The 12,707-nt window shown below is 40.1% G+C and overlaps 1 protein-coding gene across 1 annotated transcript in view; it reads left to right on the forward strand.

Moving 5' to 3' along the window:
- The window catches only part of C2CD6 (C2 calcium dependent domain containing 6), a 126,392-nt gene that overhangs the window by 107,038 nt on the left and 6,647 nt on the right, over nt 1–12,707 (forward strand). Inside the window, exon 14 of the mRNA XM_070360505.1 lies at nt 11,671–11,743. Coding sequence (XP_070216606.1) covers nt 11,671–11,743 — 73 coding nt within the window. The remainder of the gene's footprint in view (nt 1–11,670; nt 11,744–12,707) is intronic.

Here is a 12,707-nt window from a genome sequence, read left to right on the forward strand (position 1 = left end):
CAAAGAAATAGAGGAAAACAACAGAATGGGAAAGACTAGAGATCTCTTCAAGAAAATTAGAGATACCAAGGGAACATTTCATGCAAAGATGGGCTCGATAAAAGACAGAAATGGAATGGACCTAACAGAAGCAGAAGGTATTAAGAAGAGGTGGCAAGAATACACAGAAGAACTGTACAAAAAAGATCTTCACGACCAAGATAATCACGATGGTATGATCACTCACCTAGAGCCAGACATCCTGGAATGTGAAGTCAAGTGGGCCTTAGAAAGCATCACTACGAACAAAGCTAGTGGAGGTGAGGGAATTCCAGTTGAGCTATTTCAAATCCTGAAAGATGATGCTGTGAAAGAGCTACAGTCAATATGCCAGCACATTTTGAAAACTCAGCAGTGGCCACAGGACTGGAAAAGGTCAGTTTTCATTCCAATCCCAAAGAAAGGCAATACCAAAGAATGCTCAAACTACCGCATAATTGCACTCATCTCACACGCTAGTAAAGTAACGCTCAAAATTCTCCAAGCCAGGCTTCAGCAATACGTGAACCGTGAACTTCCTGATGTTCAAGCTGGTTTTAGGAAAGGCAGAGGAACCAGAGATCAAATTGCCAACATCCGCTGGATCATCGAAAAAGCAAGAGAATTCCAGAAAAACATCTATTTCTGCTTTATTGACTATGCCAAAGCCTTTGACTGTGCGGATCACAATAGACTGTGGAAAATTCTTCAAGAGATGGAAATACCAGACCACCTGATCTGCCTCTTGAGAAATTTGTATGCAGGTCAGGAAGCAACAGTTAGAACTGGACATGGAACAACAGACTGGTTCCAAATAGGAAAAGGAGTACGTCAAGCCTGTATATTGTCACCCTGCTTATTTAACTTACATGCAGAGTACATCATGAGAAACGCTGGGCTGGAAGAAGCACAAGCTGGAATCAAGATTGCCGGGAGTAATATCAATAACCTCAGATATGCAGATGACACCACCCTTATGGCAGAAAGTGAAGAGGAACTAAAAAGCCTCTTGATAAAAGTGAAAGAGGAGAGTGAAAAAGTTGGCTTAAAGCTCAACATTCATAAAACGAAGATCATGGCATCCGGTCCCATCACTTCATGGGAAATATATGGGGAAACTGTGGAAACAGTATCAGACTTTATTTTTTTAGGCTCCAAAATCACTGCAGATGGTGACTGCAGCCATGAAATTAAAAGGAAGAGATTACTACTTAGAAGAAAAGTTATGACCAACCTAGATAGAATATTGAAAAGCAGAGACATTACTTTGCCAACAAAGGTCCATCTAGTCAAGGCTATGGTTTTTCCAGTGGTCATGTACGGATGCGAGAGTTGGACTGTCAAGAAAGCTGAGCGCTGAAGAATTGATGCTTTGAACATCAATTTGAGAGTTCCTGGACTGCAAGGAGATCCACCCAGTCCATCCTAAAGGAGATCAGTCCTGGGTGTTCATTGGAAGGACTGATGTTGAAGCTGAAACTCCAATACTTTGGCCACCTGACACAAAGAGCTGACTCATTGGAAAAGACCCTGATGCTGGGAAGGATTGAGGGCAGGAGGAGAATGGGACAACAGAGGATAAGATGTTTGGATGGCATCACCGACTCAATGGACATGGGTTTGGGTGGACTCCAGGAGTTGGTGATGGACAGGGAGGCCTGGCGTGCTGCAGTTCATGGGGTCGCAAAGAGTTGGACATTACTGAGCAACTGAACTGAACTGAACTTGCATCCCTGGGATAAAGCCCACTTGGTCATGATATATGATCTTTTAAATATGTTGTTGGATTCTATTTGCTAGAATTTGGTTAAGGGTTTTTGCATCTATGTTCATCAGTGATATTGATCTGTAGTTTTCTTTTTTTGTGGAATCTTTGTCTGGTTTTGGTATTAGGGTGATGGTGGCCTCATAGAATGAATTTGGAAGTTTACCTTCCTCTGCAATTTTCTGGAAGAGTTTGAGTAGGATAGGTGTTAGCTCTTCTCTAAATTTTTGGGTGACTTCATCTGTGAAGCCATCTGGTCCTGGGCTTTTCCTTGATGGAAGATTTCTGATTATGGTTTCAGTTTCTGGGCTTGTGATGGGTCTGTTAAGGTTTTCTATTTCTTCCTGATTCAGTTTTGGGAAGTTATACTTTTCTAAGATTTTGTCCATTTCTTCCAAGTTGTCCATTTTATTGGCATATAGTTGCTGATAGTAGTCTCTTATGATCTTTTGTATTTCTGTGTTGTCTGTTGTGATCTCTCCATTTTCATTTCTAATTTTGTTAATTTGATTCTTCTCCCTTTGTTTCTTGATGAGTCTGGCTAATGGTTTGTCAATTTTATATATCTTCTTGAAGAACCAGCTTTTAGCTTTGTTGATTTTTGCTATGGTCTCTTTTACTTGTTTTGCCTTTATTTCTGCCCTAATTTTTGTGATTTCTTTCCTTCTACTCTCCCTGGGGTTCTTCATTTCTTCCTTTTCTAGTTGCTTTACGTGTAGAATTAGGTTATTTATTTGATTTCTCTCCTGTTTATTGAGGTAGGCTTGTATTGCTATGAACCTTCTCCTTAGCACTGCTTTTACTGAATCCCATAGGTTTTGGGTTGTTATGTTTTCATTTTCATATGTTTCTATGCATATTTTGATCTCTTTTTGATTTCTTCTGTGATTTGTTGGTTATTCAGAAGTGTGTTGTTTACCCTTCATATGTTTGTATTTTTAATAGTTTTTTTTCCCCTGTATTTGACATCTAATCTTACTGCATTGTGATCAGAAAAGATGCTTGAGATGATTTCAATTTTTTACAATTTACCAAGGCTAGATTTGTGGCCCAGGATGTGATCTATCCTGGAGAAGATTCCGTATGCACTTGCGAAAAAGGTGAAATTCATTGTTTTAGGGTGAAATGTCCTATAGATATCAATTAGGTCTAACTGGTCCATTGTATCATTTAAAGTTTGTGTTTCCTTGCTAATTTTCTGTTTAGTTGATCTATCCATAGGTGTGAGTGGGGTATTAAAATCTCCCACTATTATTGTGTTACTGTTAATTTCCCCTTTCGTATTTGTTAGCATTTGCCTTACATATTGCCGTGCTCCTATGTTGGGTGCATATATATATTTATAATTGTTATATCTTCTTCTTGGATTGATCCTTTGATCATTATGTAGTGTTCTTCTTGTCTCTTTTCATGGCCTTTATTTCAAAGTCTATTTTATCTGATATGTGTATCGCTACTCCTGCTTTCTTTTGGTATCCATTTGCGTGAAATATCTTTATCCAGCCCTTCACTTTCAGTCTGTATGTGTCCCTAGGTTTGAGATGGGTCTCTTGTAGACAACATATATAAAAGTCTCGTTTTTGTATCCATTTAGCCAGTCTCTGTCTTTTGGTTGAGGCATTCAACCCAGTTACATTTAAGGTAATTATTGATAAGTATGATACCGTTGCCATTTACTTTGTTGTTTTGGGTTCGAGTTTATAAACCTTTTCTGTTTCCTGTCTAGAGAAGATCCTTTAGCATTTGTTGAAGAGCTGGTTTGGTGGTGCTGAATTCTCTGAGCTTTTGCTTGTCTTAAAGCTTTTGATTTCTCCTTCATATTTGAATGAGATCCTTGCTGGGTACAGTAATCTGGGCTGTAGGTTTTTCTCTTTCATCACTTTAAGTATGTCCTGCCATTCCCTCCTGGCCTGAAGAGTTTCTATTGGAAGATCAGCTGTTATCCTTATGGGGATCCCCTTGTGTGTTATTTGTTGTTTTTTCCCTTGCTGCTTTTAATATTTGTTCTTTGTGTTTGATCTTCATTAATTTGATTAATATGTGTCTTGGGGTGTTTTGCCTTGGCTTGCTCCTGTTTGGGACTCCCTGGGTTTCTTGGTTTTGGGTGGCTATTTACTTCCCCATTTTAGGGAAGTTTTCAACTATTATCTCCTCAAGTATTTTCTCATGGCCTTTCTTTTTGCCTTCTTCTTCTGGGACTCCTATGATTCGAATGTTGGGGCATTTAATATTGTCCCAGAGGTCTCTGAGGTTGTCCTCATTTCTTTTAATTCTTTTTTCTTTTTTCCTCTCTGCTTCATTTATTTCCACCATTCTGTCTTCCACCTCACTTATCATATCTTCTGCCTCAGTTATTCTACTGTTGGTTCCCTCCAGAGTGCTTTTGATCTCAGTTATTGCATTATTCATTATTGATTGAGTCTTTTTTATTTCTTGTAGGTCCTTGTTAAACTTTTCTTGCATTTTCTCAGTCCTTGTCTCCAGACTATTTATCTGCAACCCCATTTTGTTTTCAAGATTTGGAATCATTTTTACTATCATTATTCTGAATTCTTTTTCAGTTAGACTCCCTATCTCCTCCTCTTTTGTTTGGATTGGTGGGCTTTTATCATGTTCCTTTACCTGCTGAATATTTCTCTGCCTTTTCATCTTGTTTAGGTTGCTGTGTTTGGGGTGGTCAGAATTTCCGTATGCTTGAAGTTTGTGGTTCCTCTTTATTCTGGAGGTTCCTCCCTGCGGATGGTGTTGGACGAGTGACTTGTCAAGGTTTCCTGGTTAGGGAAGCTTGCATGGGTGTTCTGGTGGGTGGAGCTGGATCTCTTTTCTCTGGAGTGCAATGAAGTGTCCAGTAGTGAGTTTTGAGGTGTCTATGGGTTTGGTGTGACTTTTGGCTGCCTGTATTTTTGTGCTCATGGTTATGTTCCTGTTTTGTTGGAGAATTAGCTTGGTATGTCTGCTCTGAAACTTGTTGGCTCTTGGGTGGAGCTTGGTTTCAGTGTAGGTATGGAAGCTTTTGGATGAGCTTTTGTCGATTAATAGTCCCTGGAGTCAGGAGTTTTCTGGTGTTCTCAAGTTTTGGATTTAGGCCTCCTGCCTCTGGCTTTCCATCTTATTCTTATAGTAGCCTCAAGACGTCTCCATCCGTACAGCTCTGATGATAAAACATCTAGGTTAATGGTGAAAAAGCTTCTCCACAGTGAGGGACACCCAGAGAGGTTCACAGAGTTACATGAAGAAGAGAAGAGGGAGGAGGGAGATAGAGGTGACCAGGAAGAGAAGAGAGGGAATCAAAAGGGAAGAGAGCAGTCTAGCCAGTAATAAATTCCCTATTTGCTCTCCACACTCTGGAACACTCAGAGAGGTTCATGGAGTTCCATAGAGAATCGAAGAGGGAGGAAGGAGATGTGACCAGGAGGAGAGAAGGGGGAGTCAAAAGGAGAGAGACCAGTCTAGCCTGTGATCAGTTCCCTAAGTTTTCTCCATAGCCCAGAACACCCAAAGAGATTAATAGAGTTAATAGTTAAGCAGAGAAGAGAAGGGGGAGGGAGGAGATAGAGGTGACCTGGGGGAGAAAAAAGGAGAGTCAAAAGGGAGAGAGCAATCAAGCCAGTAATTACACTCCTAAGTAAAAATGTGTACTGAAGATTGGATTCTTAAAGGTATAGAATTGATAACAAATACCAAAAAGCAAAGATTAAAAATCTAGAGTAGAGGTTAGACTCTCAAAAATACAATATTAAAATATAAAAAAACAAAATCGCAAAAGTTATATATAAAAAATATGAAATTTGCTTTAAAAATAGCATCTTTTTTTCAAGGTAATAGAAGGTTTTAAAAACGAAAATTAAAGGAGTAATAAAGAACTTAAAAATAAAAAAAAATTTTTTTAATTAATGATAATAGTAAAATATATCTAGGAATTACTCTGGAGCTGTTGAGGGCAGTGTGTGGTCAGTTCAGTTTCAGATAGTTCTTTGTTCGACCTTACACTTCTTCTCAAGGTCTGTAGGTCCCTTCCAATGCCAGTGCTAACTATAGGGTTTTAAGCTGTTGCACCTGTCACTTCCAAAGCCATTCCCTCTTCTTTATTTTGGCTTTGTTTGCAAGTCTCTTCAGTATCTAATGTCCACCCTCACACAAGAGTGCTAAAGTGGTCATTTATTTACCCTCACTTGTTCAATTGTGCTGCGGGGAAGGAGGAATGCTGCAAACAAATATCACTGGCGTGTGTGGGGAGTGCTCGCAGTGTCTGGGCCACACTGGGTTTGCACCTGCTCACAGCGTGTGTGCTTTCCCGGTCTACACTGCTCAGGCTCCAGATTGCTCTGCGGGGGAACTGCCTAAGGCGAGCCCTGGGCTGCGTACACTTCCCAGATCTACGCTGCTCAGGTTCAGGTTCTCAGGTACTCCACAAAGGCACAGACTCAGTTGGGCCTGCGTTTTGTGCCCTTCCCAGGTCGGAGCAGCTCAGGCAACCAGGTGCTTGGCAAGCACACTCTTCCCAGCTGGGTGGTGCATCTTATCACCTCTCAGTCCCAGCTGCTCAGTTTCCTGGGTGTGCAGCCGGAGTGCCGTCTCAGGTGTGCTGTGTGTCTCTTCTGGGGTGCTAATCTCTGGCTGTGACCCTCCTGATGGATGTCAACCGTCCAGGACCCCAGGAAGACTTGTTAGCAACTGGGAGCCTGCTCACAGTTTGGTAGGGGATGCCATCTCTGGGGCCGAGTTTGCCCCTTTCCTTCTGGCTCTGGCTGTCACCTGCCTGCCTCCCAGCCTCCGGTGGGGGATGGGCCGTCCGCAGCCGGCTAACTCTCCTTTGGTATTCGCTCAGTCCTTTGTTCTGTAAGCGGGCCGGCAATGCCTTGCTGCTGCTGCTGCTGAGGTCGCTTCAGTCGTGTCCAACTCTGTGCGACCCCGTAGACGGCAGCCCACCAGGCTCCCCCATCCCTGGGATTCTCCAGGTAAGAACGCTGGAGTGGGTTGCCATTTCTTTCTCCAATGCATGAAAGTGAAAGTGAAGTCGCTCTGTCGTGTCCGACTCTTCGCGACCCCATGGACTGCAGCCTACCAGGCTCCTCCGTCCATGGAATTTTCTAGGCAAGAGTACTGGAGTGGGGTGTCATCGCCTTCTCCGGCAGTGCCTTAGGTTAGAGCTTTTCGCAGGAAAGTTCTCTCTCTCTTTCCTCTTCTTTTTTTTTTTCCTCTCTGGCTATCCCACGGTTTGGGTTGCTATCTCACGTTAGCTCCATCAGATTGCCCTGAGGGCATTCAGGCCCAGTCCTTACCTTAAGCAATGCAGCCGGGGCCTCCCTGTTCAGCCCCCACTTGCTGGTGGTGGACGTGAGCATCTGGGCTACTTCTCCACTGGGAGTTGCAGTTAGGCCTGTTATCTGTGGGTTTTATTATTTTATTTTTTCCTCCTGGTTATGTTGCCCTCTGAGATTCCAAAACTCCCCACAGACCCGCCAGTGAGAGGGTTTCCTGGTGTTTGGAAACTTCTCCTCTTTTAAGACTCCTCCCCCGCCCCAGACGGGTCTCCATCCCTAACTCTTTTGTCTCTCTTTTTATCTTTTGTCCTACCTCCTTTTAAAGACAATGCCTTTCTGGGTGCCTGGTGTCCTCTGCCAGTGTTCAGAAGTTGTTTTGTGGTATTTGCTCAGTGTTCAAATGATCTTTTGATGAATTTGTGGGGGAGAAAGTGGTCTCCCCATCCTATTCCTCTGCCATCTTAGGACCGCCTCCCCCCCACCCCCTACCTCGTTTAGGTCTTGATTGCCAGGTTTCTCTACGGTGCAGTTACTGTTTTTTTTGCTTTCACTGCTTGGATTTTTTGAAGTAAGTCCCTAACTCTAGCCTACTTTCAAGGGTGTATTTTTTTCATATAGCTATATATATATATATATATATATATAATTATAATCTATGGTATTATGTATTTTGTTGTATTAATTTTTCAAGCTTTGGCCATTGGGACTTTCAGTGTGTCCTGTGTCCCAATGACATGCCCCTATCCTTTTATTTTTTGAGCATTTTCATAGTTTTTAGTGCTCTATGATGTTCCAGGCTCATACTGAATTTTTCTTACCCAGTCATGTCAATAGTTTCTACATAAAGTCCTGGTTATTTTACTAGAGAATATTTGTAAATCAAGCTCTGGGCACTGCGTGTACTTATTGCTACAAGTGTTTACTTTCTTCATATTTGTTATTTTTCCAGTTTCCTTCTATTATTGATTTCTAGCTTCATTCCATTGTGGATGAATAGACTCAGTATGTGTGGAAGTTGTTGAATCAGTTAAGAATTATAAACAAAAATTTAGAAACACTGCTTTAAATAGTAGTGCAGTGGTTTTTGTGATGTCATCCTGGACCCACGTGTCCTTTCTTTCTGGAATCTATTGTCAGCATATGCATGTTAGTATAGAGTAACACTAAATGAACTCTGTACTTCTAGGAATCATGATGTGTTCCAGGCAGGAAGAAGAAAGGAATAAAGGTTGACTAAGTACCTGTCAGCTCAGTCTGCCTCTGTTTTAAGATATACTCTTAGAAGCATCTTCCAACAGTTTTCAGCTATATGTAGTTGGCCAGAACCTTGTTACATGGCCACTCCTGTCTTTTAAAGGAGGCTGGAAGATGTAGCTTTTTGAGTAAGGGACATTTTTGCTCCTAAAATATTGAGGTTCTTGAAATAATATGTATTTTGGGAAAGTAACTGTCAGTCTGTGTCACAGGGAGCAAGAGACTAGTTAAGAGACTCTTGTTGGAAAGAGATGATGGTGACTTGTGCTGCAGGGGTAGTAGGTGGTGGTAGGATATTATTGGATATTTAATATATTTTGAAGGCAGTAGGCATAGGACTTAATGCTGGCTTACATATGAAGAGGAGGACAGAAAGGTTGAGACAGGTTTCTGGTCTAACAGTTCAGTAGAGGTGGCACCATTACCTGAGATGAGGAAAAATAGAGAAAAGCCAAGGTTTTGTGTGTGTGTGTGTGTGTGTGTGTGTTTTTTTGAGGGAAGTGGGGAGCAGGGAGGTAATCTAGAATCCTATTATGTATACATTAAATTTGACGTGCCTATTATATAGGACTGCAAGGAGATCCAACCAGTCCATTCTAAAGGAGATCAGCCCCGGGTATTCTTTGGAAGGAATGATGCTAAAGCTGAAACTCCAGTACTTTGGCCACCTCATGCAAAGAGTTGACTCATTGGAAAAGACTCTGATGCTGGGAGGGATTGGGGGCAGGAGGAGAAGGGGACGACGGAGGATGAGATGGTTGGATGGCATCACTGACTCGATGGACGTGAGTTTGAGTGAACTCCGGGAGATGGTGATGGACATGGAGGCCTGGCCTGCTGCGATTCATGGGGTCGCAAAGAGTCGGACACGACTGAGCAACTGAACTGAACTGATTATATAGCTATGTGGAAATCAATGCCCTTCTAAATATTTCCGAGGATACTATTTTGAATCTTTCCAAGGGTCATTCTCCCCCTGCATTCCTCAGAAATAGCTCTATTTACTCTGGGGTTAGCTCTGTTTATTCTTATTGATCTTTCACTTACATATACTGATTTTCCTCACATATCTGATGAGTTTTGTTGGTTTGCTTTATGTTTGTGAATGAAGGAGTATGTTGGCTGTATAGGCATGCTCTGTGTGACAGGCAAGCTTCCCTGGAGGGTATTTGGGGAAATAGCGTCAGATTTCATTTTCTTGGGCTCCAAAATCACTGCGGACAGTGACTGCAGCCACTAAAATACACTTGGTTCTTGGAAGAAAAACTATGACAAACCTAGACAGTGTATTATAAAGCAGAAACATCACTTTGCTGGTCCATATAGTCAAAGCTATGCTTTTTCCAGTAGTCATGTACGGATGTGAGAGTTGGACCATAAAGATGGCTGAGAGCCAGAGAATTGATGTTTTCGAGCTGTGGTGCTGGAGAAGACTCTTGAGAGTCCCTTGGACAACATGGAGATCAAACCAGTCAATCCTTAAGGAAATCAATCCTGAAATTCATTGGAAGGACTGGTGCTGAAGCTGAAACACAAATACTTTGGCTACCTGATGTTAAGAACTGACTCACTGGAAAAGACCCTGATGATGGGAAATATTGAAGGGAGAAGGAGAAGGGGGTAACAGAGGATGAGATGGGTAGATGGTATTACTGACTCAACATGAATTTGAGCAAACTCAGATAGTGAAGGACAGGGAAGCCTGGGGTGCTGCAGTTCCTGGGGTCACAAAGAGTTGGACATTGACTTAGGGACTGAATAACAACTGTCCTGGATTTTTTAACTCACAAAAGTATTGGATGTTCATCTAATCAATAATATAGAGTTAACAGTAAAATTTAATAGTGTCATCATCTTACCTTTTGTCCAGAGTTTTCTCCCTTGAGAAAACAACGTTAACATTTTGTATCCTTTCATATATTTTTCCATGCTTATATATTAGGGGGGAGCTTTAATTTTTTTTTCCTACTACTTATTCTTCCACTTCCTTGTCAGACATATTTCATTTAACTTTAATTTTTCTACTAAATTGACTTAAAGCAACAAACTTTCAAATGTTAGAATTTAAACTTTTAAAGAGAGATTTTGGAAAGTTCAAGGAAAAATAAAATGAGCAAAAGAACAGATGTGGAAAAGAATGAGATGTATTTGTAGAGTTCCAAATTAAGACACGTTTTTCTGGAGGAGAGAAACTGTAGTGGGGAATTCTGAGATACTTGGAGAAATCATTTAAAGTCAGTGTCTAACGGTAGTTAATAACATAACATGGGAAACTGCTGAAGATATAAGAATAAAGTCATGTTATGACTGCTTAATATTAACGAATACTTAAACCAAAAGCATTTCTTATGAAAGCGTCATTCATTGAATTATTTTAACTGACTTGATATATAATGAAGCAGCTACAGACTAAAGGAAACAGTGTAGAGAAAAGTGCTTTATAATACTAAGTGTTCTGCAAAGAGATAGTATCATTAACGAGTTGGAGGTATACATGCATCTTATGATATTTTCAAAGCGCCATTGTCTTTCACTGCAGTTTTCATTGTGTGGTAGTAGGCACGTCGGATGAAAATTTAGAATGCCTAGGATTTAATCTGGTAACTTAGGGCAAAACTTCAACTGCAGGTTCTTGTGTAAAACAGAGAGTAGGTCTTGATTATCTCTGAAGCGTCTTCTGGGCTTCCCAGGTGGTGCTAGTGGTTAAGAATCTGCCTACCAGTGGGTTCAGTCTCTGGGTTGGGAAGATCCCCTGGAGTGGGAAATGACACCCTACTCCAGTATTCTAGCCTGGAAACTTCCATGGGCATAGGAGCCTGGCAGGCTACAGAGCAGGGGGCCACAAAGAGTTGGACGTGACTGAGCACACACATATACAAAGTGTCTTCCATCTGCAAAAATTCAGTGTTTCTGTAATTTTCCTGAACACCTTGATTTAGCATAAAGTGTTTCCTTAGGCAGTAGTTACCCATTTAACAATTACAGGTTGAGAGTCATTGAAATTGTTGTCTCACTATAATATCAGATGCCACTTATTATCTAAAGCGTTTCACAACCTTTTAAAACTAGATTAAATTTGTTTTAACAGTTCTGTTTTCTTTTCTACTTTTGTTTCTGCTTAAAGTTGCTGAGCATTATTTTGGTTTTACAGATTCGATAGAGTATTGTAGTGTCAGGGAAGTGAAGATTATTATATATGTCTGATATAAACTTCTTTTGATTATTAGCAAATTACGTAGTTATGAGGAAAATATTTCTTTAGTTTTTAAAATGTTTACTATCTTTAATAACTATTGAATGAGTAAAATTATCTTGGGAAGTATCCTTTCATTACAAGCAGTCTAAAATTAAAACTTCTCTTTTTATAAGGTGGTTTTCTCACCAAAAGAATACATTTCACCATGTTTCAAACCAGAATATACAGAATTCAAACCAGCATATCAGGTGAGTCCTGAGTTTTCTTATCCCAATAGCAATTATACTTAATAATAGGTTTCTCTAATACTTTGTGTAATTCAGTGGTTCCAAAACCAGACTACCCATTGGAAGCACTCACCTATCTTTACAAAAATACACATTCCCAGGTCCCACCTCTGACCTAATAAATCTGAATTTGGAAATGGAGCCTGGAATTTGTATTTTTTTTAAAAAAAAAACAAGGATTCTGATGCTGTTGCCTGGGTATCAATTAACATTTGAAAACCATATGAACTAAACAAATACTAGGTTGATTATTTCACATTTTGCCTTTTAAATTGAATAATGGGAGTATGAACAAAAAGTTTGAATAAGAGACTTCATTTTGAAAGGCTACTTCAATAATAGAATAGCCTAATCTCAGAGCTACAAAATTGCCTGTAACTATTACACTGACATTTCGCTGTACTTTGGAACTTTGTGTACTGTTTTCTACAGTTTCTGAGGGAGGCATATATATTTATCAAACAGCAAGATTCTACTGTAACATACTAAGGACATCACTGTTTAAATTCTCAAATGATCTATGCTCCCAAATCAATCTTTAGAGAATACTTTTAATGGAATATCTATTACTTGCCTTGCATTTTAAAAAAGTTACCCCCATTGCTACTAAAATATTTATATGGATAGGACTTAGATTATGATGTTAGCTTTTGTCTAAGCAAATTCAGCTAACTCTGGAAATGGAGTTCTTAAAGAAAAACTATTGATGAGTGCCTTTTAAGTGTTCAAAATCTTTCAGATAGCAAAAAGCTCTTGAACACAACATAGTATAAGAATTAGGAATTTGAAAAATTTGCACTATGATTCTCATTATTATTCCAACTTTAAATATTTTAAAATAATTAAAGTTGGTTTTCTCTTGGTAAAAAGGTAGGAAGATGAATAAATTGGAAGATTGCTCACAGAAAATTAAGTAGAAATTT

Source organism: Bos mutus, chromosome 2 (genome assembly GCF_027580195.1).
Source record: "Bos mutus isolate GX-2022 chromosome 2, NWIPB_WYAK_1.1, whole genome shotgun sequence".
Taxonomy (NCBI): Eukaryota; Metazoa; Chordata; class Mammalia; order Artiodactyla; family Bovidae; genus Bos; species Bos mutus.